Source organism: Microtus oregoni, unplaced genomic scaffold, assembly GCF_018167655.1.
Source record: "Microtus oregoni isolate MIOR12 unplaced genomic scaffold, Mior012 000040F_ref0000088, whole genome shotgun sequence".
NCBI classification, from domain to species: domain Eukaryota; kingdom Metazoa; phylum Chordata; class Mammalia; order Rodentia; family Cricetidae; genus Microtus; species Microtus oregoni.
In genome coordinates, this window is record NW_024543207.1 from 17890705 (window position 1) to 17911174 (window position 20470).

At 45.9% G+C, this 20470-nt stretch overlaps 1 protein-coding gene across 1 annotated transcript in view; it reads right to left on the bottom strand.

The window, feature by feature from the left end:
- Nucleotides 1-3013: 3013 nt before the first annotated feature.
- The window catches only part of Adcy2 (adenylate cyclase 2), a 333563-nt gene continuing 316106 nt past the window's right edge, over nucleotides 3014-20470 (bottom strand). Inside the window, exons 23-25 of the mRNA XM_041632131.1 lie at nucleotides 14246-14360; nucleotides 9129-9253; nucleotides 3014-3831 (exon numbers count right to left, since the gene is read on the bottom strand). Coding sequence (XP_041488065.1) covers nucleotides 3679-3831; nucleotides 9129-9253; nucleotides 14246-14360 — 393 coding nt within the window. The 3' untranslated portion in view covers nucleotides 3014-3678. The remainder of the gene's footprint in view (nucleotides 3832-9128; nucleotides 9254-14245; nucleotides 14361-20470) is intronic.

The window sequence follows — 20470 nt, forward strand, 5'->3', positions numbered from 1 at the left end:
CCTCCCTTTGGTAGCAGCTGTGTTTGTTTTGTGCGCTGGCTTCCCACTTTGCACGCATTCATTGGGGAGGGGTTGACGGGAGCATCATTTGGGTTCTTCTTGGTCATGTAGAGAAACTTCCCTGGCCACCATACAAACATTGCCTCTGTGTTTCTCTGGGAGGAAATGTAAAAAAAAAAAAAATGGCCCTTGACACGACAGAACTCCAGACAGGACATTTTGTTCTCTTGAGGTCACAGATAAATTGATTTTGCACAACTGAGAACCGAGTGGGTGGCACTGCCACACCTCAGGGAGAAGCTGTAGGGCACAGGCGCAGGGCACAGGCTGGACTCTGGTGTCGGACTGGCACAGCGAAAACTCTGCCTGCGGCACTCTCTTTCCATTGGATCTGTTATTTTGTCATCTTTAAGTAAATTCTCGTAACTTAGACAAGGTTTCCGGTGAATCAGAGCACTACCAGAATGGGCCATGTGCAGTGTGCCCAGTCCTGAACCCTGAAATGATGCATTCCTGGGTCGTTGCTACTGATGCCGAGGACTGAAGCCAGGGCTTGCACACTGTGCCCCTGAGCTCCACCTCCAGCCCGAGGTGTTCATCTCGGGTCCTTTCCTCTTTTGGAAGCAGCTGATTTTTAACCTATGTTGGAAGTGTTTATTTTGCAAGAGAACTTGACGCACACTCGTGTGCAAAGATATATTTTTAACGAATGGATCTTTCCGAAGCCATCATCTCTCATCTTCCCTGATTGAATTTTTCACAGTTAATGGGCAGGTGATTTAATTAATCTTGGTACACGATCACTGGTTTCGTTGTTTTGAACTGCAAGGTGATTTCTCTAAGGATACATGATCCTGAATTGCTGGCAATTTCAAGGCTGAGTAACTCCTAAATATTTATCTTCTGAAAATTTTGTCAGTGCTGTTGCTCTTTTCCTCCCGAACAAACAGTAAAATAGCACATGTGAGGTGCCCTTGGACACATTATAGCAGAGTTGTAACAAAATAAAAAACCACAAAAACCTGGGTTATAGAAATTTGTGTGAAGTACCTTTTCTTCATTTATTCTTATAACTAGAACCTATAAGTATATGAAATAAATCAGTGTCAATCTAAATTATTTTCATTACTTCAGGGTGGCTCCTACACCCCGAATCTACTGTTTGCTTTTTTCTTCTGTCTTCCTGTATTCCTTCCTGTATTCCTGTATTCCTTCCTGTCTTCCTTCCTTCCTGTCTTCCTTCCTTCCTGTCTTCCTTCTTGTCTCCCTCCCTCCCTCCCTCCCTCCCTCCCTCCCTCCTTCCCTCCCTCCCTCCCCCTCCCTCCCTCCCCTTCTACCTTCCTTTCTAGAACTAGAGATGGGTCTCATAGGGCTCAGGCTGGCGTTGAATCTGAAGATGAGGTTCTGGTGAGGATGAAGGCGGCCTTGAGCTTCCGATTCACATGCTTCCCTCTCTCAAGTGCTGGGGTCGAGGGAGTATGCAACCCCACCCAGCTTGCTGCTTGTTTTTAAAAAGGGATGGAAACCATCGAGGTTTCAAGAGACCTCACATTTAGTAGGTAGTAAAGGAAAATTAAATGGATTTCTGTTGGCTTCCCTACATTTATAGCCAATATATGAATGCCAGTTATAGACATCTTAAGGAAAGACATTTTAAAAAAAGATTTCTATTAAATTACGAGCATGTGTGTATGTCTGTGTGTGGTTATGTGCACAGCAGCTGGTGCCTGCTGAGGACAGAAGAGCATGTCACATCTCCTGATGCTGAACCTACAGGCAGCTGTAAGCACCGGACATGGACGCTGGAAAGTGAACTTGAGGGCTCTCCAGGAGCAGTGAGTGGCGGCGACTGCTGAGCCATGTCCCTAGCCTGGAGAGTCCGCTTATCAAGTCCCCACCACTGTTTGATGCTGCTTCCTGCATCTGTGTGCTGATAAAGAAGAAAGGAAGGCAGAGGAGATGTGAGGACTGCTGCCTCCGGGAAGGGCACTAAGGAGCCAAAGAGAACAGGGGTTGGACTGGAGGCTTGTGCTTCACATCTAGGTATCCACTAATAGTCTCCTGCTAGCCCATCTGAGCCCTCCGCCGCCTCTAGACGTCTGCTCGGAACTGACAGAGGAAACCAAGTTTGCCTAATCAGCCTGTTATCTGCAGTGTTTTTCTTCTTTTAAACATTTTTTAAATGCACAGTTGCTCTCTCTCTCTCTCTCTCTCTCTCTCTCTCTCTCTCTCTCTTTCTCTCTTTCATTTGGCAAAGTGTAATTTCCTTATGTTAAAAGAAAAAAAATAGCCAAGCCCAAGCAGCTTCAGAGTTGGATTTGCTGCAGACATTGTGTCCAGGTCTTCTTAAGCCTCCTCAGACAGCACAGGCAGCTTGTAAGCTCAGCAAAGCCTCTCAGCCCGCTCAGGCTATTGTGGCACCTGATTTACACAGCTGGTCCCGAATGCTTCTGTTTAACTCTGCAAGCCCTGGCAAGGTATTTCCCTACAGAAGGTCAGTGGGCATACAGGGCTCCGAGGCTTGTGCTGACTTTTAATGTTTGATTATTATTATTATTATTATTATTATTATTATTATTATTATTATTATTTTGGTTTTTCAAGACAGGGTTTCTCTGTGGCTTTGGAGCCTGTCCTGGAACTAGCTCTTGTAGACAAGGCTGGCCTCAAACTCACAAAGTTACACCTGCCTCTGCCTCCCAAGTGCTGGGATTAAAGGCCTGCACCCTACCGTCCATTGACTTTTTACTGTTTAAATGGTCTTCAAAAGACAGCATAATTGAAACCCGGCCATCAGATACACCAGGCACAGATTCTTTCCTCCCAGAAAACCATTTCACAATCCCCTGCATCACAAACTGTGTTGCCATCTCCATCACGCAAGGGTCTGCCTCCGTCCTAGCTTCCAGGCCGCTTCTGAAAGGCTGAGAGATGGAAAACAAACTTTCATTCTGGACCACATCACAGGAGAAGGAAAAAGAGGAAAGGAAAGAAAGGATACAGCACTATAAACCAAAGTACATAAATCTTTAATGAATTAACCTTACAAAAGACAAATGGCATCAAAACCTCCGACGAGTCTGGTACAAAACTGGTCCTAGGCTGTTGAGGACTCATTCTGCTGATGGACGGCAATAGGCCGCTTCCACAAGACAACAGAGCAGGGTGACAAGGGCCACGAGTTCCAGCTGAGGCCCACGGATGACCTCTGGCAATGACACACGTGGATGGGTGAGCACAGACTCCATGGTGGGTGACAGGATCAACTTAATTCACAAATACTGTGGGTTTGAATATCAGACTAGGGATGCAGTTACGAGCTACCGTAGTTTCCAGACAAGAGCATGCACCGGAAGATAAGATACACCCCCCAGTTTTATTGCCTTAAGAATTTGTGTTCATTTCGCCTCTCTCTTCAACACTTCTTTGAATGCTCTCCTAGGACGCGCTCCCTTCTCCTTTTGCTTAGGAGTAAGCACAGTGCAAGCGGCAGGACAATCTGGGCGCACGCAGACACCAAACAGTACGCCACTGGGTCACAGGAACTAGTTCTGCAAGGGCTCCAGAGGGTGGGACAGAGCACGGACATCAACATGACGGACACAAAGGAGGCTGCAGTCAGAAAGTGCGTGGTTCGCTCCTGCAAGTACGCTCTCCTTGCCAGGAAGGGGCAGATTCTCAGGACGCCAAGTTGCTCTGAGAAAGGGACCTTGACATCTCTGTGTTGACGAAGTATGTCTTCAGATCCCCCTTCCCCTTCACGTTGATGATGCCACGGCATGTGCACGTGTAGCCAAGCGTCTGCAGGACGAGGCTGGTCTCCTCAGTCACCTACGGGCCACAGGAACACAAAGGGGTTACTCCCCACGTCGGTGCCACCCACTTCAAACGGAGTCAAAGAGTTGTCCTGTTTCCTACCTTAAGAACTCCATTCCTGAGACATTAATAGAGGAAAAACAATCTACCAGAAAATGTTAAAGTCAGTCATGTAAAGCTCGTATAAAAAAGGAAACGGAAAGAGCCTAAACTGCCAAATAATGTCCAAAGTTAAGACACTTGTGGCTTATCCGGGAGGGATAAGCAACACTGAATACCTGGAAAAACCACATGGAGACACACCACTGTAGGCGCTGCCTAAAGTGTACGCATACTTTGGAGTTTAAATGGAATTACTCTCTAATGAGAGGATAGGCAACAGTACCTCTCCTAGACACCATAGGCTATCAGGGGAAAGCCTGGTGCTAGGGATGGATGCGTCTTTTGTAGCTAGTGGTCAGTGGAGTCCTGTAGAAACCATTACAGGCTATCACCAATTCTCCTGGCTATCCTCCAGAACTTGGTACAGACCTGGAAGCGTCATCTTGACTGGTTAGCTAGGCATGATGCTATTGGAGAAAAACAACTAACCATCTTACATAGCAATGAACACTGCAACCTACAGTGACTGACCCGGCAAGATATGCCTCCTAGTACATGAACAACAAGGCAGAATTCATGTGTGGTACCATTAAACTGTGCCAAATACCTATGGTTGGCTAGGTCCTAGCTCTAGGGGAGAATCCAGTACCATCGCTCTGCTAAATGGATGTAGCATAAACTGCTCCCTAGGCTCTTTCATTCTATACTTATGAATGAATGCATTTCTCTACTTTCATCAGAATGGCAATAGCACAGAGACTTGCAACTGGCAGACATGCAGAGAGTAAGAGATCATGAACTGCTCGGCTCTATCTGGCATCTCTGTACCACAGCTCCCGCCCCAAGGCTCAGGGGTCACCACAGATGGGAAGACTGCACTGGTCACAGGCAGTGGATGAGTAGTGAGACACAAGAGGGCAGCTTCACATATGAACATGGGAATGTTGTGGCTGCATCTTTGAAACCTGCACAGCATCAAGCCACACAACATCCTGGAATGGAGGAGGGAAATGGGGTGCTCCATCCCTCAGCTGAGAAGATATTGGGGACTGATGGCTGCTAGAGGAGAAGAGTCAGAGCCCTTCAGGTATATGGTCCCCAGGAGGCGACCTGTGCTCCAGGAGATTACAACACACTCATGCACACACTAATGTCATGAAGTGGATTCCATCGGTTAAAAAAGCATGAAATTGGAAGAGAATAAGGTATGAAATTTTCAATCACAACTTTCCTCTCTGTTACATTTGGAATGTAAGCAGAGATGAGTGGCTTTTGGATGAGAGCAAGGTGAGTCCCCAGAAGGAAGCCTGCATGGCACCCACATCAGTTTCTGAGTCAGCACAAGCCACAGGCTGAAAACTTTCCCTGTCTCTACAGAGATCTGCTCTAGTTCCTCCTCAGTCATCTGTGGAGATGTTCCACCTGCCCGAGATCCTGGAACACACAGAGTGTCACTAAGAAAGTCCCTCAGAGTCACACAGGGCACGGCCATGTCCACAGTGACTGGTGGGGACTTACAGCCTTGCTGTTTTTGATGTCTACACCAAGGAATTTAAACTTGCCAGGAATTAGTAAATCATATTCTAAAGAACCATCAAGTTCTGAACATTCTGGGTATGGAGAGGAAACACAGGTTTTGCAGGAGTGGAAAAGGGTGTCCTTGGTAGGGGTGTGGTGCTCTTTGTCTTCCTACAAGGAGACTCCATGCTGTCCAGGATTGTTGGCAAACAACACTCACGTAGAAAGAACTGAAGGCCTTGATGCTCTTGAGCATGGTTAGAGTCAGATATTGGACCACTCGTCTCTTGGTACTCTACTGGGTCCTCTTCAGCAACAATGACCAGCCTCAGCCCCCGACAGAGGAGCCAAATCTCAGTCTACCAGGTAGAGGGGATGTGACCAGATCAAGGTTACTTGAGTTGGATCCTGTGAGCATGGCCAGCTGCCTCTGTTCCCATAGCAACAGCCAGCTGGGTTGGCCCGGCCTGGAGGACTTGGTTGTGTCATCTGCACACCTCCCTTCTTTAGGTCTGCCTTCTCTCTGTTGGACTGCTGCTCACCTGGCGAGAACTAGGGTCCGACTGATTGACTCAAGTGGAAGGTGGTGAGCCCTGAAAAGCCGTATTATCAACCAAAGTCAAAGCTCTCCTTCAGAACGGCCACTGAAATCGACTCCAGTTGGGCTGAACAAGATAGAATGCTATGCCAAGCAGGTGGGTGAGAGCAGGGTGAACTAAAACCCTGCTCTTGATGACAGTAGAATATATACTTTTTTTCTTTTTTTGCAGTGCTGAGTTCAAATCTAGAGCTTTGCACATGTGAGGCAATGCTATAAACTTCTGGTCATTTGAGACCCTCATCCAAGCTGAGGCACACAGCGTGGGGAGTTAGCACATCTTCCAAAGGACAAACATGACAATGCCTACAATGGATGTCCAGTGATTTTCATGCAAATTTGCCACATAGCTGGAATTATCCTTCATAACAATACATAGCTGGGATGAGATGTGAAAACACTTAATTTTGAGAATGATGTAAGGGAAATTGGCACAAACATGCCCATGTATGGACACACACACATGAAAAACAAACATGGATGCATACCCATGCAAGCACACTCATATTAAACACACATATGCAAGCCCATATGCACATGTATGCATACAATACATACATTTAGAGCACACATGCATGCATACCCATGGAAACACACATACACATGGAAACTTACACAAATACACATGCATGCACACATGCAAGCACTCATGTGCAAGAACACATACACATACATGCAAACACACACGCATGTGCACACACACTTCTCTCTCAGCTGGGGAGTTTAGCACCTCATTGCAGATGCTGGACACTACAATTGAGCAGGCACATGCGTTCTGGGGACTCGTGAGCAGCTCACTAGCTCCATCACTAGAAATCAGATTGGTTCTCGCTTATCTCTAGTACTGAAACCAATTCTGAAGAAGGCAAGTAAGAACCATAAGCGTAGGTGTCCCAACCCTTCAGGAAAACTCCCTGTCCCTCTTGGAGGACAAAGAGTAACTGTGGTGGGGAGCAATATGCTACTGTAACGGCAGCCTTCAGAAAGGCTTTCTCCAGTATAAAAATAGGTAAAATAATCAAAAGACATGAAGTGATTTGGATATGGGGTTGATGATGGGAATAAAGGAGATAGTCTCCATGTACAATCTAAAACAACATTTCCATATCATGACACAAAATTAACCGTAATTTTCCTATAAATCCATCTAAAGCGACATCTAAACCTTGGGAACACGCGTCTCATTCTACAGACATTGTGTGAAAGTGTAAAAGGGTGTAGGTTAAGAACAAGGCCAGGGCTGACAAGATTGGTCCACGGTTAAGGGCACACGCTGCTCTTACAGAACCCACCTTTGATTCCCAGAGCCCACACCACGTGGCTTGCCATCACCTATGGCTCCAGGCCCCAGGGGTCAGGCATCATGGCCTCTGCAGGCAACTCTCACTTACAAGCACATATCCACATTCCTGCCCCCACGACAAATATTCACATGCATATAATTAAATAAAGATACATAAAGAGGTGGACTTGTTTCCCTTTGTTGTTATCCTTTATGTCTTAGATCTTTCTTATTTCAAATGGTAGAATGAGCAGCAGCCCCCTGTGCTCCCTTCTGCACAGGTCTGTGCTGTTAAAATTTTCCCCTCCTCCGTGGGTCACTCTCTAACCGTGCCCACACCTACCTTTCCTTCTTTCCCCTCAGTGACCCCAAACCTTTTCTCCACTGCCTCTGTCCTGTGGGCAACGCCCATTCTCACTAGAGGCCAATAACTAAACAGGGGATAAAGAAAAGAACTAAGAGGTACGTGGTAGAGCAGGCAGCCCGGTGCCGTCATGCTCTCTGCAAGTGGCTGCGAGCACCTGCTCCAAGAGGCTTCTGGGAGGGAAAAGCTCACGATCTCATCAAAGGGCTAAGAACCCCTACCGTCTCTCTTTGGGTAGCTTGGGGGAACCCAGGTCTCCACACGAGGCTAGAATTTAGAACAAAGTCTTTAACCTTTGTATATCATAATTTGAACGATGTTTACATGTCTAGTGTTGCTTGGGAGAGAGGAAGTGCAGGTCCAACCAAGCACCTATAGCCCGAAGCTATTGCAGCATCCCAGCCCTTCATAAGAGGCACGGTAAGATCATTTAGGAATCAGACTAAGTTCCCTTTCCGGCCTGTAAAGTTCATGGTTTGAAACATGCCCTCTTTTATGATGCTGTGTCATACTTGAGACCCGATGGCCGTGATGACCACTGTGTGCCCGCTGTCTCCCACGCAACACTGTTCCACAGTGTGAGGGCACTTGGTGACAAACAAGTCCATAGTCCATAGCTCAGCACTTGAGTGGAGCCAGGAATTAAATGAGATAAACTGCCAACTCTAGGAGGACACAGCCTTCTTCTTGGCTGCCTCCACCCCATCTTGGGACTTTTTATCCTGACTGGGTTGTTCTTCCACCCCACACAAACTGCCGCTCGGTTAGAGAACTGGAGACATTTCATAACATTTCCCAAACCAGACCTTTTCTCATTATCCATCTAGCAATTTATACCCTTTTTTTTTCTAGAATATAATTAGTGTTCTTCTAATTAGAGTTACTTTAACTACGGCTAAGGATTTAATGAGCAGCGGGAATGTTAACATGGTATGATTTTATCTTTTCAGGTTGTTGCTTTCCCTTGTCAGATGTCGTCTTTCTCTCCCTGGGGTGGACCGTGGAGACTGGGGGTTATTTAGAGCTCTTGAAATGCCATGCGAGGCTGATTTCTGTCTTGTTTTCACTTGAGCTGCAGGCCTTCCCTGCAAAGTCTTTAGATGTGTGATGGGGTCAGAAAGGGCAGCAGTTCAGGGAGGCACCTCCGGGGCACTCAGTACAGGAGGGCATCTTTTAGGCACCCAGGGCCCTGGGCCACCATCCTGCCACGCAGGCCACTTCTGGTCAGAGGATGACCAGAAGTCTTTATAAGGTCCATGGCCTTAGCATCATTAGAATCTGGTTGGTGTCATTCCTAACAGTAAATGCAAAAACTAACATTTTCCCTAAAAAAGGGTTTAAGTAAATTCAAAGTTTACCTATTTTAAATTTTTAAATTTTATTATTATTTTACTCTTTGATGTAAATTGATTTAGACACCAAGGGTGTCTGAGAAGAGATTGAATTACCTGTATTTTGTCCAGGACCCCAGTGCTGTCCATTCTGCTGGCGACATTGACGGTGTTACCCCAGATGTCATACTGTGGTTTCTGAGCTCCTATGACACCGGCTATCACAGGTCCATGATTGATACCTGCAACACGACAGAGCTAGGTTAGCAAGGTTCTAATTGCAGCAAGTGTCCTAAGTCAGAAAGCTGTCTACAATGTGCTTGAGACATCATTATTAAACAAATCTTAACCAAACCACAGACTTTACACATCAAAGTCCAGGGCAATTCCAGCTTTATCCGCTCAAGATGCTGTGGTGCCCATGATGTTGGCGTTCCCTTTAGATCTTTGCCCATGTTGCAGGGCTGCTGTCCCTCCTCTGTGATAGGAGAGCATGCTTCAGAAAACTAATTACTGTGACAAACTGATTTTCTTGATGTTGCAAAAGAATCTTAGGCTGAGATCACCACAAGACTTTTCCAGTGTTTATAACTAACGTGAGTTTTGCCTTGTTTCTGGTTTCATTTTGGAGACAGGGTCTTGTCTTGTAGCTCAGGCTGACTTCAAATTTCAAACCCTCCTGTCAAGTTCTTGTATTAAAGGTGTGAGCTACCAAGCCTAATATAATTAATATAATCAATTTCCAAATACTCACATTTTAACTGTGTACCCTGAGCGGATGAACTCAGTGTATTTTACCACCCTTTTGCCAACACGGCCATCACAGCGGCCACCGGAGCCACACTGATGCAGCATCTCTGAGGGCCATGAACTACCCTCAGTGCTCCCCCACCACAAAATCCTCTAACAGGCGTCACGACCCTGGCAGGTGGGTCAGACCACTATCGTTACTGTCTTGTGAGTGAGGAAGCAGAGGCAGGTGCTATGACTCAGGTAGAAGGAAGAATGCAAGTCAGCTGTGGCTTCTGGGGCCATCTCTTTTGTCTCTGCTACATGTGATTTTTACCTGCATGGGCTCATGGCTTCTGGGGCCCCTAATAGCACATCTCTTTGTCTCTGCTACATGTGATTTTTACCTGCATAAGCTCATGGCTTCTGGGGCCCCTAACAGCACATCTCTTTGTCTCTGCTACATGTGATTTTTACCTGCATGGGCTCATTGCTTCTGAACATGTTTTTGATGGTGATTTATTTTGCTACACTGCTTCCCAACGGATTCCTCTCACCGGTACTACTTCTAGAGAGCGCAGAAAGCTTCCGCTCAGGTCTGTGCTAATAACAAAACAACTAATATGTGTGATAAAAAAGGTTGGTGGGACTCAAGTTTGGGGATCTCTAAAAATTATTGGAAAGAGACTGGAGAGATGGCTTAGTGGTTAAGAACACTGCCTGCTCTCACAGAGGACACAGGTTCAATTCCCAGCACCCACACAGTGGCTCACAGCTGCTTAACTCCAGTTCCAGGGAATCTGATGCCCTTTCTGTGGGATCAGGCATATGGCAAACAGACATACTTGCAGGCAAAAAAAATCATACAATTTAAATAATGATATTTAAGTCAGGGAGTGGTGGTACACACCTTTAATTCTAGCATTCAGGAGGCAGAGGCAGGTGAATCTCTGTGAGTTCGAGGCTAGCCTGGTCTCAGAAGCAAATTCTAGAACAGTCAGAACTGTTAAACAGAGAAACCATGTCTCAAAAAAAAAAACAAAACATATTAATAGAATTTAATATAAACAAGTGGATTATATATACACTGGCATTCAGAAGTAAGGGCGAGTCTGTGATCTCCGAGATTGTAGGAGAGCCGGCTGTTGAGGTTGCCCTCTACAAGGAAGTGACACTAATGATCAACTTCCAAGAATTTTGGGGTCTGGTTCTGTTGAAGCCAAACCCTCAGCTTTCTTGTTCATCAGAGTGAGGAATTTCATCTTGCTTGGGAGGAAGTCTCCCTTCTAACTGAGTCTCCAAGAAGACAAAACTCAATATGGAGAATTCCATAGTGCTCTTTTTCTGATTCAGCTGGCCCAGATCTTGCTGAAGGACAAACGATTTGTGGGAATCTTGGAGTATATGGGCTTTATTTATTACTTCCCAGATAATACGGCATTCGGGGACACACTGTTAATGAAGGTGACAGTGATTCTACTGAGGTCCCTTTTTGATCACCTACAATTATAAACTCTGGTTACTGCTTGATTGGGGTCAGAGTGTCATCGCTAGGGGTGGCCAAGGCGATGGCACCTATTATCAGAAGTCAGTGTGGCAAGACTCAGACCAGTGTCTGTGACTGACAGGAGCCCTGTGATCTTCTAAGCCCACTTCTTATTTCTTGCCAAGAAATTCAGTTCAAACACATAGACCCATAAGTGTTTGGGTGGAGTAGGAGGGGGCGTTGGAACGACTGATAGGCTTCTAAGATCACTCATTTACATTTTCTCCTGCATCCAACATCCTTGCCACTTCTGAAAGATGTAGCTTCTGACTGCAGACCTGCCTACTGAGGGATTTTTTTTTTAGTGATAGATTATTGCAGTGGGAATCTAGGCTCAGAAACAAAATCCAAATACTATTCTATTAAATCCTGCGTGTCCGAGAAATGAGAAATATGTTCCTCTTTGCTTCTGTGCTGTATTCAGCAAAACTTCCTTATACTGTAGACAGCTCAAATCATACATCCAGCTCCGTCACAAGGGTCAGAGCACCCAGGAGTCAGGTCAGGATGCTGGCTTGAGATGCTAGTCCCTCATCCATCAGCGTCTCTTCTGGCTGTCATAGACTTCTGCCTGGACGACAGCTCTTGGGGAAGGGTGAGGTCTGAACTGGTTGAACTGGTTATGGCTAGCAAAAGGCTACATCCTCACCCACCTCATGGGGCCACACTGGCTCACTGGGTTGTTTCTAGCTTTATCAGGGGAAGAGAGGCCTGTGTGGTTGGAAGATGTAACAATGCAGGGCCTTCTGCTCTGCCCACAGAGACACTTGGCTGTAAAACACGGGCCAAGATGGCTTGGCTACACCAGGGGATAAGCGCAGGAAGCACTGGGCTCCTGCCTGACTTATCTGCTTTAGCACAGCGTGCAGGCCTGTGGTCTAGTGCTGTTTCTGTGGAGCTCAGCTTTTGCTCCTGTGCGTTTTCTTAAGCTTGTTTCTCTCTCATGGCTCCACTGGGGAGATACTCTCTTACTGGCCATTTTGCTCAAAGTTCTGTGTTGACTTTTCCTTTTGTGACCCTGAGGTTCATTACCCATGGATGACATCTAGTCTGTAGATGCCTCCTGCTTACTGTGGTCCTTTCTGTGTGACCACATCTTATTAGAGCCAAGAACCTGCTGGGCTTGTTTGTTTTTTTTTAGATCTGTGGAGATGCAGAGAAGTCCTGTGTATTTCTGATCCACCACCTTACCCCTTTCAACACTGAGACCATTCTGGATGTGACACAGAGTGATTCTGTTCCCATGTCACATGACTGGGTTATTTTTGTTCATGTATGTTTGGAAAAGGTATTCTGTCTATAGAAATCTCAGTGTTCAGGTGGTAGGGCCTTCAAGAGGACAGACTTAGTGACTATGTCACTGTGCGTGTAGACTCAGCTCTCCTGAGCATGGGCTACTACAAAGAATAAATCTAATCCTCCAGTCTCTCCCTGGCTTTTCTGATTTGTCATGCGATCTCTCTTACATATATAACTATGATGTCATTGCCCCATGCTGTGATGTCATCGTGATGGCCTCAGTCTGGGCCAAAAGAAGGGGCAGCATCTGGTCTTGCACTGTCAGCCTCCAAAACTGGGAGCTGCACAACCCTTTTCTCTTTATCAAAGCATCCAGGGATTTTGTTATAGCAACATCGACGCTCGAGGACACCACATTCCAGGCTGTCAAGAAAATGCACAGAGAAAGCTCTGATGCAGGGATCAGGAAACATGGTCGGTGTGGACTGCTGGCCGACAGGGTAGCGTCCTGGTCCCCTTGCCCCCGACTTTAGTGTTAGCAGAGTCTAGGGAAAGGCTCACCCATACAGAAGTGACACGGAACAAAGGAAAACATGCTCAGATGCTGACAGCAGTATGTGTCATGAAAAGTATCTCATTTGCCATCAGGAGGTTTTAAAATTCAGGCCACTGTACCGAGAAGGAAGAAAATAGCTTCAAGTATCCAAATACCCCCCCCCCCCCAGGAGAAATCTGTATTCAAAGTGAAGTTATAAACCACACAGATGGATCTTGACACAAGAACTGCTTGTCTGTGGACTAGTGGAAGAAGCAAAATGTGTTGCCAAGAAAGAAAAAAAAATTGTCAAAGAGGCTCTTAGAAATCACGAATTCCTGCAGACACCGTGCATATATTACAGGCCAGCTGTGTGCTAAGCTGACGGCTTCAAACACTGCTTTTTAAAAGTAAGACTTTGGAAAAGGCAAGTCATCACGGAACATGCTAACTATCAACTTAAAGTTTGTTAAAAAAAACTTTTCAGAAATCAAGTTTTGTTTTTTCAGTCAATTAGAAGTTATGACTTTTTTTAACTACTAAAAATTTCTACAAGGTTGAAGAGAATGGGAAGAGCTATCTGGGTCACACGCTTTGTGCTCCTGAAGAAAGTGGAATCCAAATCCAGTAATCCTAACGTGTATACTTTGTTTGTTTGCATTTTTTTGAGACAGAGTCTCAAGTAGCCTATGCTGTCCTTGAGCTGAGGACAGTCTTGAACTTCACGCTTGAATCCTCCCGCTCCTAACTCTCAGTGGTGGTATGACAAGACATGCCACCACCCTCAGTGCTAAGATGCACCCTTCAGTGACATTGCTTATCTCTGGTACTGGTGTGGAAGCTAGCTGATGTCAGGTCATTGTTAACAGCAAGTATGGTGGCTTCCAAACAATACGGCACAGCAAGGGAAGAGTTATGTGCTAGGTAAATCCTCAGCTGGCTGCGGGGACGTTCTAGGGACTAAGACATAGCTCCAGCTCCACCTGTTGAACCATGCTTCTGTTCCTTGAGTTCAGCCAAAGGGAGTGCCTCTTTTTAAATTGCACAGAAGCAGTTCTGGGGCTCACGGCCTCCCTATGCCCTTCTAGACACAGCCAGCCTCACGCCAGGCTCTCCACTGCGTCCTGAAGCTTTATTCTCCACCCCAGGCCTCGGTGCTTGCTGAGATCCCCTGGCACAACATACCAACTCGCAGTTTGAAGTCATTGAAGGAGTGTTTGTTGATGGCATCCAGTTTTGCCACTAGGGCATATGCAAATTCCACCATGGTGCCTATGTGCATGTACTGGCGCTCAGGCTCCTGAAAGAGAGCACAGTTATCCAGATAGGGCTAGAATCACAGAACGATGTCATCATCCAGTCATGAGCCGGGCCCCATCCTGAAGGGAGGACCCACCTTTATGGGACACAGTGGAAGAATTAAATCTCATCGCAGGATGTATTTTATCTGAGTCCACTGTTGGGACCAGAGCATGATGTAAACCTGTGGACACACTGTCCCAGCATCCCATGCACCCTCAGGAGAAGGCACCATGGCTCAGAGATGTGGCCCACCTTAGCTCTGCGTTGTTCTTCCCACAGGCACTAGTACCAGCCAGCTTTGAGCAGCGCTGACTCCTCATTGCCCACACACTGAACCTTATCTGGTCTGACCCAGCCAAGGGCCCCTCCTTCCTTGCCTCTCCCTGGCTCCCAGCTGGAACTGTCCACCAGGAGCTCTACGGAAGCTGAGAAGGGCTACTTAGATGATAGAGTTCTGCTCCAACCATGAAGTGCTAGCCTACCCTTTTCCGGTGGCAGCTGTCAATCACCCCACAGCAGCTTCCCCTGGCTCTGGTAACACACACCTTACTTTTGTCTCTCCAGGACGCGAGGTGGGCATGCTGCAGGCTGAGTCTTGTGTGGGACTCCTAACCTCTGTACCTCAGAATATGACTTCTTATAGTTGGAAAGAAACCTTTGAACAAGTCATTGAGCGAGGTGACTAGACGGAGCCTTAATCTACAGGGAAGCAGGCCATTGGCTGCAGTGGGAAGACACCTGGACGCCTCTCCATTCTGCCAGTGAATTCCTGCTGGCATCTCCTGTGCTCTCCGAACCCCACTTTGAAACCGCTGCACCAATTTCATTTCTACAGCCATCAATAAAGGCCCTTGGGCTGGTCATGGTGGAAAAGAATTCATTCTCTGGGTAACCAACAGGTACCTAAGATTCCCAGGGATCGTGCTGGGTGGCTCCTAACCTGAGCTTTTAAGGAGCGGTGGAGGTTGAGTGAAGTGTCTCCATTCCCTGCTCCATCAGCGAGCTCCTGCTAATGATGCCCCGGATGGGGGAGTGTGGAGCTTTTCCTGGCTCACATGGACCCTGAGGCTGAATTGCAGTGGTGATGGAGAACAGAAAGATGTGTGCTCCTGGCAGGTGCTGGATGGAGCCAGCGGTTCATCTACAGATTGGTCCTAACCAAGCCCTGATGCCTGTTTGGTTCACACACAGTAAGCAAATGAATTTATTTTAATGGTTATTGAATTGCATATTTTAAAATTAAAATCATTAAGAAGAAAGCATGGATGCCAATGTTAAATGCAAAACAAGCAACGGGTGCTGAGCAAACAGGAAGTCCCTATCTCTCCTGCTCTGCTCTCCCCTCCGGATTTGTTCCAGCCCTGGGCCGGATGTTACCTCTTTCCAAACATGTTGCTGGTAGAGGGTTTCTGAGCTTTTTGTAATTATGCATCAAAGGTGGAGGCATTGTTCACAATGGAGGTCTCAGACATGGCATTAAATGAGTTTTCTTCTTCCGTGTGCACTGTCTTTGACTTAAGTTCCTGCTAGAATTAGTGAGGGAACAGATGAAAACTGGTCAAGTAATTGCCACCAGTGGTAACACGGAGGGTGACTGACCAGGTAGGGATAAAGCAGGAGCTTCCTGTACAGTCAGTGGGGCCTGCAGAGCCAGTAAGAGGCGGAGCAAGGGAGGCTGTGCAGATAAGCAGAGGGACAGAGGCAGGGAGAATAAGCCACTTGTGCTCCCTGCTCTTCACTGTCACCAGAAAAGCCACAAAGGGTGGGAAAGCTCACTCTGCAGTAAAATGGTCTTTAAAAAGGCAACACTCTGCAAGTCAAGGCAATTATCCCCAAACTATCAGCTCGCTACTGCAGGTTGAAGTCTTAAAGCCAAGGAAAGGAATCAACATGGCTTGCAAGGATGGCACTTGGTGGAGACTGAGGTCACCAGGGTAGGAGTAAGGGCCAAGGAGACGGACAAGCTCCCAGTTTGGACATGCTGTAGACTTCCTCAAGGGACATTTGGTCATCAGGGCACCCGTCACAGGATGATGGAGCAGGCTGGACTTCAAGTCTGTTTCTGGAGCGTTTGCTCTCTTAACAAATGCCTGCTTCTCTAACAAGCTACAACCAGCTCTCAAAGGTAACGCAAGCTTCTAGTCACATTGTCTTAGTGATTTAAATTAGAAATCACCATTTCCTTTTAAAAACACAAATAAAGTCGAGCAGGGGCTGATATCAAGGCCGGGCCCAGCTGAGCGCTGAGGCCCCTCTGCATGTAACTGGTGGGCAGATGTAGTTCTGCAAACAGACAATGCCCAGGCAATCTTAAGTAAAGTCCAGATTCCAAATGGCCGCAATTCTGATAATGTTGTTTCTTTTTGGATTTAAGAAAATCCAACCAATTCTTTAAAAAGTCCACATATTTTGCAAATTGAATATTTGGCTATGAAAACTAAACATCTGGTCACATAAATATATTTTGTTTATAACTTTAGAAACAGTATGAAGCACATTTTAGAGACATGGCATTCTTTTTTTTTTTTAAGAAAAATAACATTTGTGTTGACATTTATCAAGAAAGCCATATTTTACCTCACAAAATGCAATGAACTTTGCTTTTCAGACAGAAAGCCATCTTTGTATGACCTGCTGAGATTCTAATTAAAATTTGTAATCACAAATGGCTTGTATTGGGTAGAAGTCTCCTGCATGGATATGATGGCATATAATATTTCATTTATGCCCCAGAAGCTCTTATCTCAGTCCTGCCAGACGACAATGATATCATTAGTGGAAAACAGTCTGTACTGCCATTGTTGGCACTTCTATTGCCTATGGAGACCATGGAGTCCTTTAAACATTCTGAATAGTAAATGCCATCTTCCCAAGAATCTTAGGAAAAGAGGTTTAGATATAAGGAGCCTTATGAAATATGTTCTCGCTTTATAAATAAGGAGACAGATGCAGGAAGCCAGCTGTTTCTGTCCGGGCTGAAAACCATCACTGGTGAATCACAATGCCGACTCAGAAGCAGAATCAAACCTTTAATCTAACCTAGAGTTCTGTGGCAATGAGACACAATCACTCCTGGCAACACTGATCTACTCCCGAGAGAATGCTGAGCACCAAAGACACTCCACCCAGAGCCTTTCTTTTTGGCAAATTGGCCTTTGGGCAAAGAAATGCCCATACCTCAACTACTGACAGAGATACAGAGTATCTGTGAATGGATAAAACAGGACTGTCATATCCTGCCAAGACAGGGTAAGATAGTTTTGAAAAGTTTTTTGCCTTTGAAATAGTCTGTCAGTTACGTCAGGCCTTACCCAAAGTTGGTTGCCTCAACATCGCAAATAAGACTTTGGGTGATTGCCCAGGCAGTCAGTTGTCTCTGTCATTTGTTGCACATTTTGGAAGTTTCTTGATTGTACTTCCTGTTTACTCAAGTAATATTACTTCCCTTCTCAGATCTTTGATGGAGTTGAAGATTAGAAAATTGTAGTTACCCTCCTCATGATTTAGCTAAACTTAATTTCAATACATTATTTAGACTCCTTGAAATAGAATGCTTAGTAAAACTTTTGTTATGCGTTTCTTGCTTAATATTGTTTATTACTTGTAATTTTACATTTGGTATCTGTTCCTATTGTATATAGTTGTATTGGGTTTGGATCGATCTTGTTTAGACAAAAGGGGGAGATGATGGGGAAGCTCAACCAATCACATCTGGTTAGGGTGTGGCCACCTGGAGCCCAGGTAGAAAAACCGGGGTAGGTAGGTGCGTGCTCTCTCTATGCGGTGCTCACTGGACCATTTTGGACTTTGGACCTCCCACTCTCGTAGCGTGAGTTCCCCCCTTTTTCAATTATTAAATTATATCTGTTGTTCTTGAGCTGGTCTGGTTATTTATCATACTGACTGAACACGCCAACACGTACACAGTGAAGGCATTGACAAAATCTGTTTCTATTAGAACAGAAAGTAAAAACTTAAAACGAGTTCTGCTTTGGTTATACATGAGATACTTACATTTAAGCAATGTTGCATTAAAAAAACCTGTATTTTATATTTTACATTTTCTTTTTACTTCAATACATTACTGGTATGTGGGAAAATACAACCTGTTAAAAATGGGCAAGACCGTGCACAGGGCTCCACTGTTCTTTCACCCCAGGCTCTAGGCTAGTTTGGGTGGCTTCGACCGAGAGTCCAAGGGTAAGAATCCATTAGGTTTCTTTTACTTTGTCTCCTTCTTTTCCCAATTAATCAATTAGTACAGTCTTTAGACTAAGTCTCTGAAAGAAATCACCTGACAAGGACACATGACCCATTTAGAATAATTTGAGAGTTGTCTCTACTGCTGGTGTCGTGGTCTGAATGAGAATAACTCCACAAGTCATATGCTTGAATGCCTGGCCCCAAGAAAGTATGAGGGACTAGGAGTGAGGCCTTGCTGGGTAAAATGAGGGTAGACCTCGAGGTTTCACAGGCCCATGCCATTCCAATTGGTTCTCTCTCTCTCTCTCTCTCTCTCTCTCTCTCTCTCTCTCTCTCTCTCTCTCTGCCTCATGGCTGCTGTTTCAACATGGAAGCTCTCAGCTCCGGCTCCAACACCAGGGTTTCTCTCCACCATGATGGTCATGGAATTACCCTCTAAAGCTGTAAGCAAGCCCCTAGTTGAATGTTTTCTTTTATAAGAAAGCATCTATTCACAACAGAAGAAAACTAAAACTAATACAGCTGGCTAGTTTCTAGTGTTTTTTCTTTTTTCAACGTGACTCTTCCATTTGGGAAGAGGAACTCTCAATTAAGAAAATGCCTCCATCATATTGGCCTGTAGACAAGAATGTAGCAGCATTTTCTTAACTGATGATTGCTGTGGGAAGATCCAGACCACTGTGGGTGGTGTCACCCCCGAGCAGGTGGGCCTAGATGGTATAAGGAAGTGGACTAAGCAAGCCAGTAAGCAGAACACACCCCGGCCTGTGCATCAGCTACTCTTCCAGGTTCCTGCCTTGATTTCGACCTGATTTCCTTGGGTGAAGAGTTACAAACTTTAAGATGAAATAAACCATTTCTTCCTCCAAGTTATTTTTAGTCATGGTGTTTCATCTCAGTAGTAGAAACCCTGGGATACCTCCTCTTGAGTCAGGAACCCTCTTCCACTCTACTCAGGATGGTTAGGATGGGAACAGACCTCCCTGATACTTCATGGGAATTTGTTTTATCGGGGTCTGGGTTGTCTCTCAGTTCCTCCAATGGAGGTGTGTGTGAACCGAGAATGTGGGACTCATGCCTCCTTATCTCTGAATTCCCCCTACTTTAGGAGGGAGACTGTGGTTTGGTGGGTCCCGTTCCTCTGTGTAACACCTGTCCTAGAGCTGGCTGCGTGTGAAACTATGCTGAATACCACTCAGCATGCCTACTCTCCTGATAAGGTGGGAACCCAACAAATCATACAAATTTATCTACATTAACACAGAAACAAAACACTGCAAGAGAAAAATCTCTCCCACTCCATCCTAATGAAAGACATATCTTGATAGAGGGAGCCATTAAGGGGTTAGGGAGAAACATGGTGCTAGAGAAATTCCCAGGAATCCACAAGGATGACCCCAGCTAATTAGCTAAGACTCCTAGCAATAGTGGAGAGGGTGCCTGAACTGGCCATCTCCTGTAATCAGTTTGGTGACCACCTAACTGTCATCAAAGAACCTTCATCCAGTAACTGATGGAAGCAGATGCAGAGATCCACAGCTAAGTCGAGCTCTGGGAATTCACTTGAAGAGAGGGAGGAGGGAATATATGAGCAAGGGAGGCCAAGATCATGGAAGGAAAAATCTATAGAGACAGTTGAACCACGCTCATGGAAACTCGTGAATTCTACACTGGCAGCTCTGGGACCTCCACTCCTGCAAGTGGGAGACAGTTGTGTAGCTTAGTCTATCTGAGGGGTCCCTGGCAGTGGGACCAGGCTCTATCCCTGGTGCATGAGCTAGCTTTCTGAAGTCCATTCCCTATGGAGGGATACCACGCTCAGTCTTAATGCTGTGGGGATGGACCTGGTCCTGCCCCAACTTAATGTGCCAGGCTTTGTTGACTCCCCATGGGAGGCCTTACCTT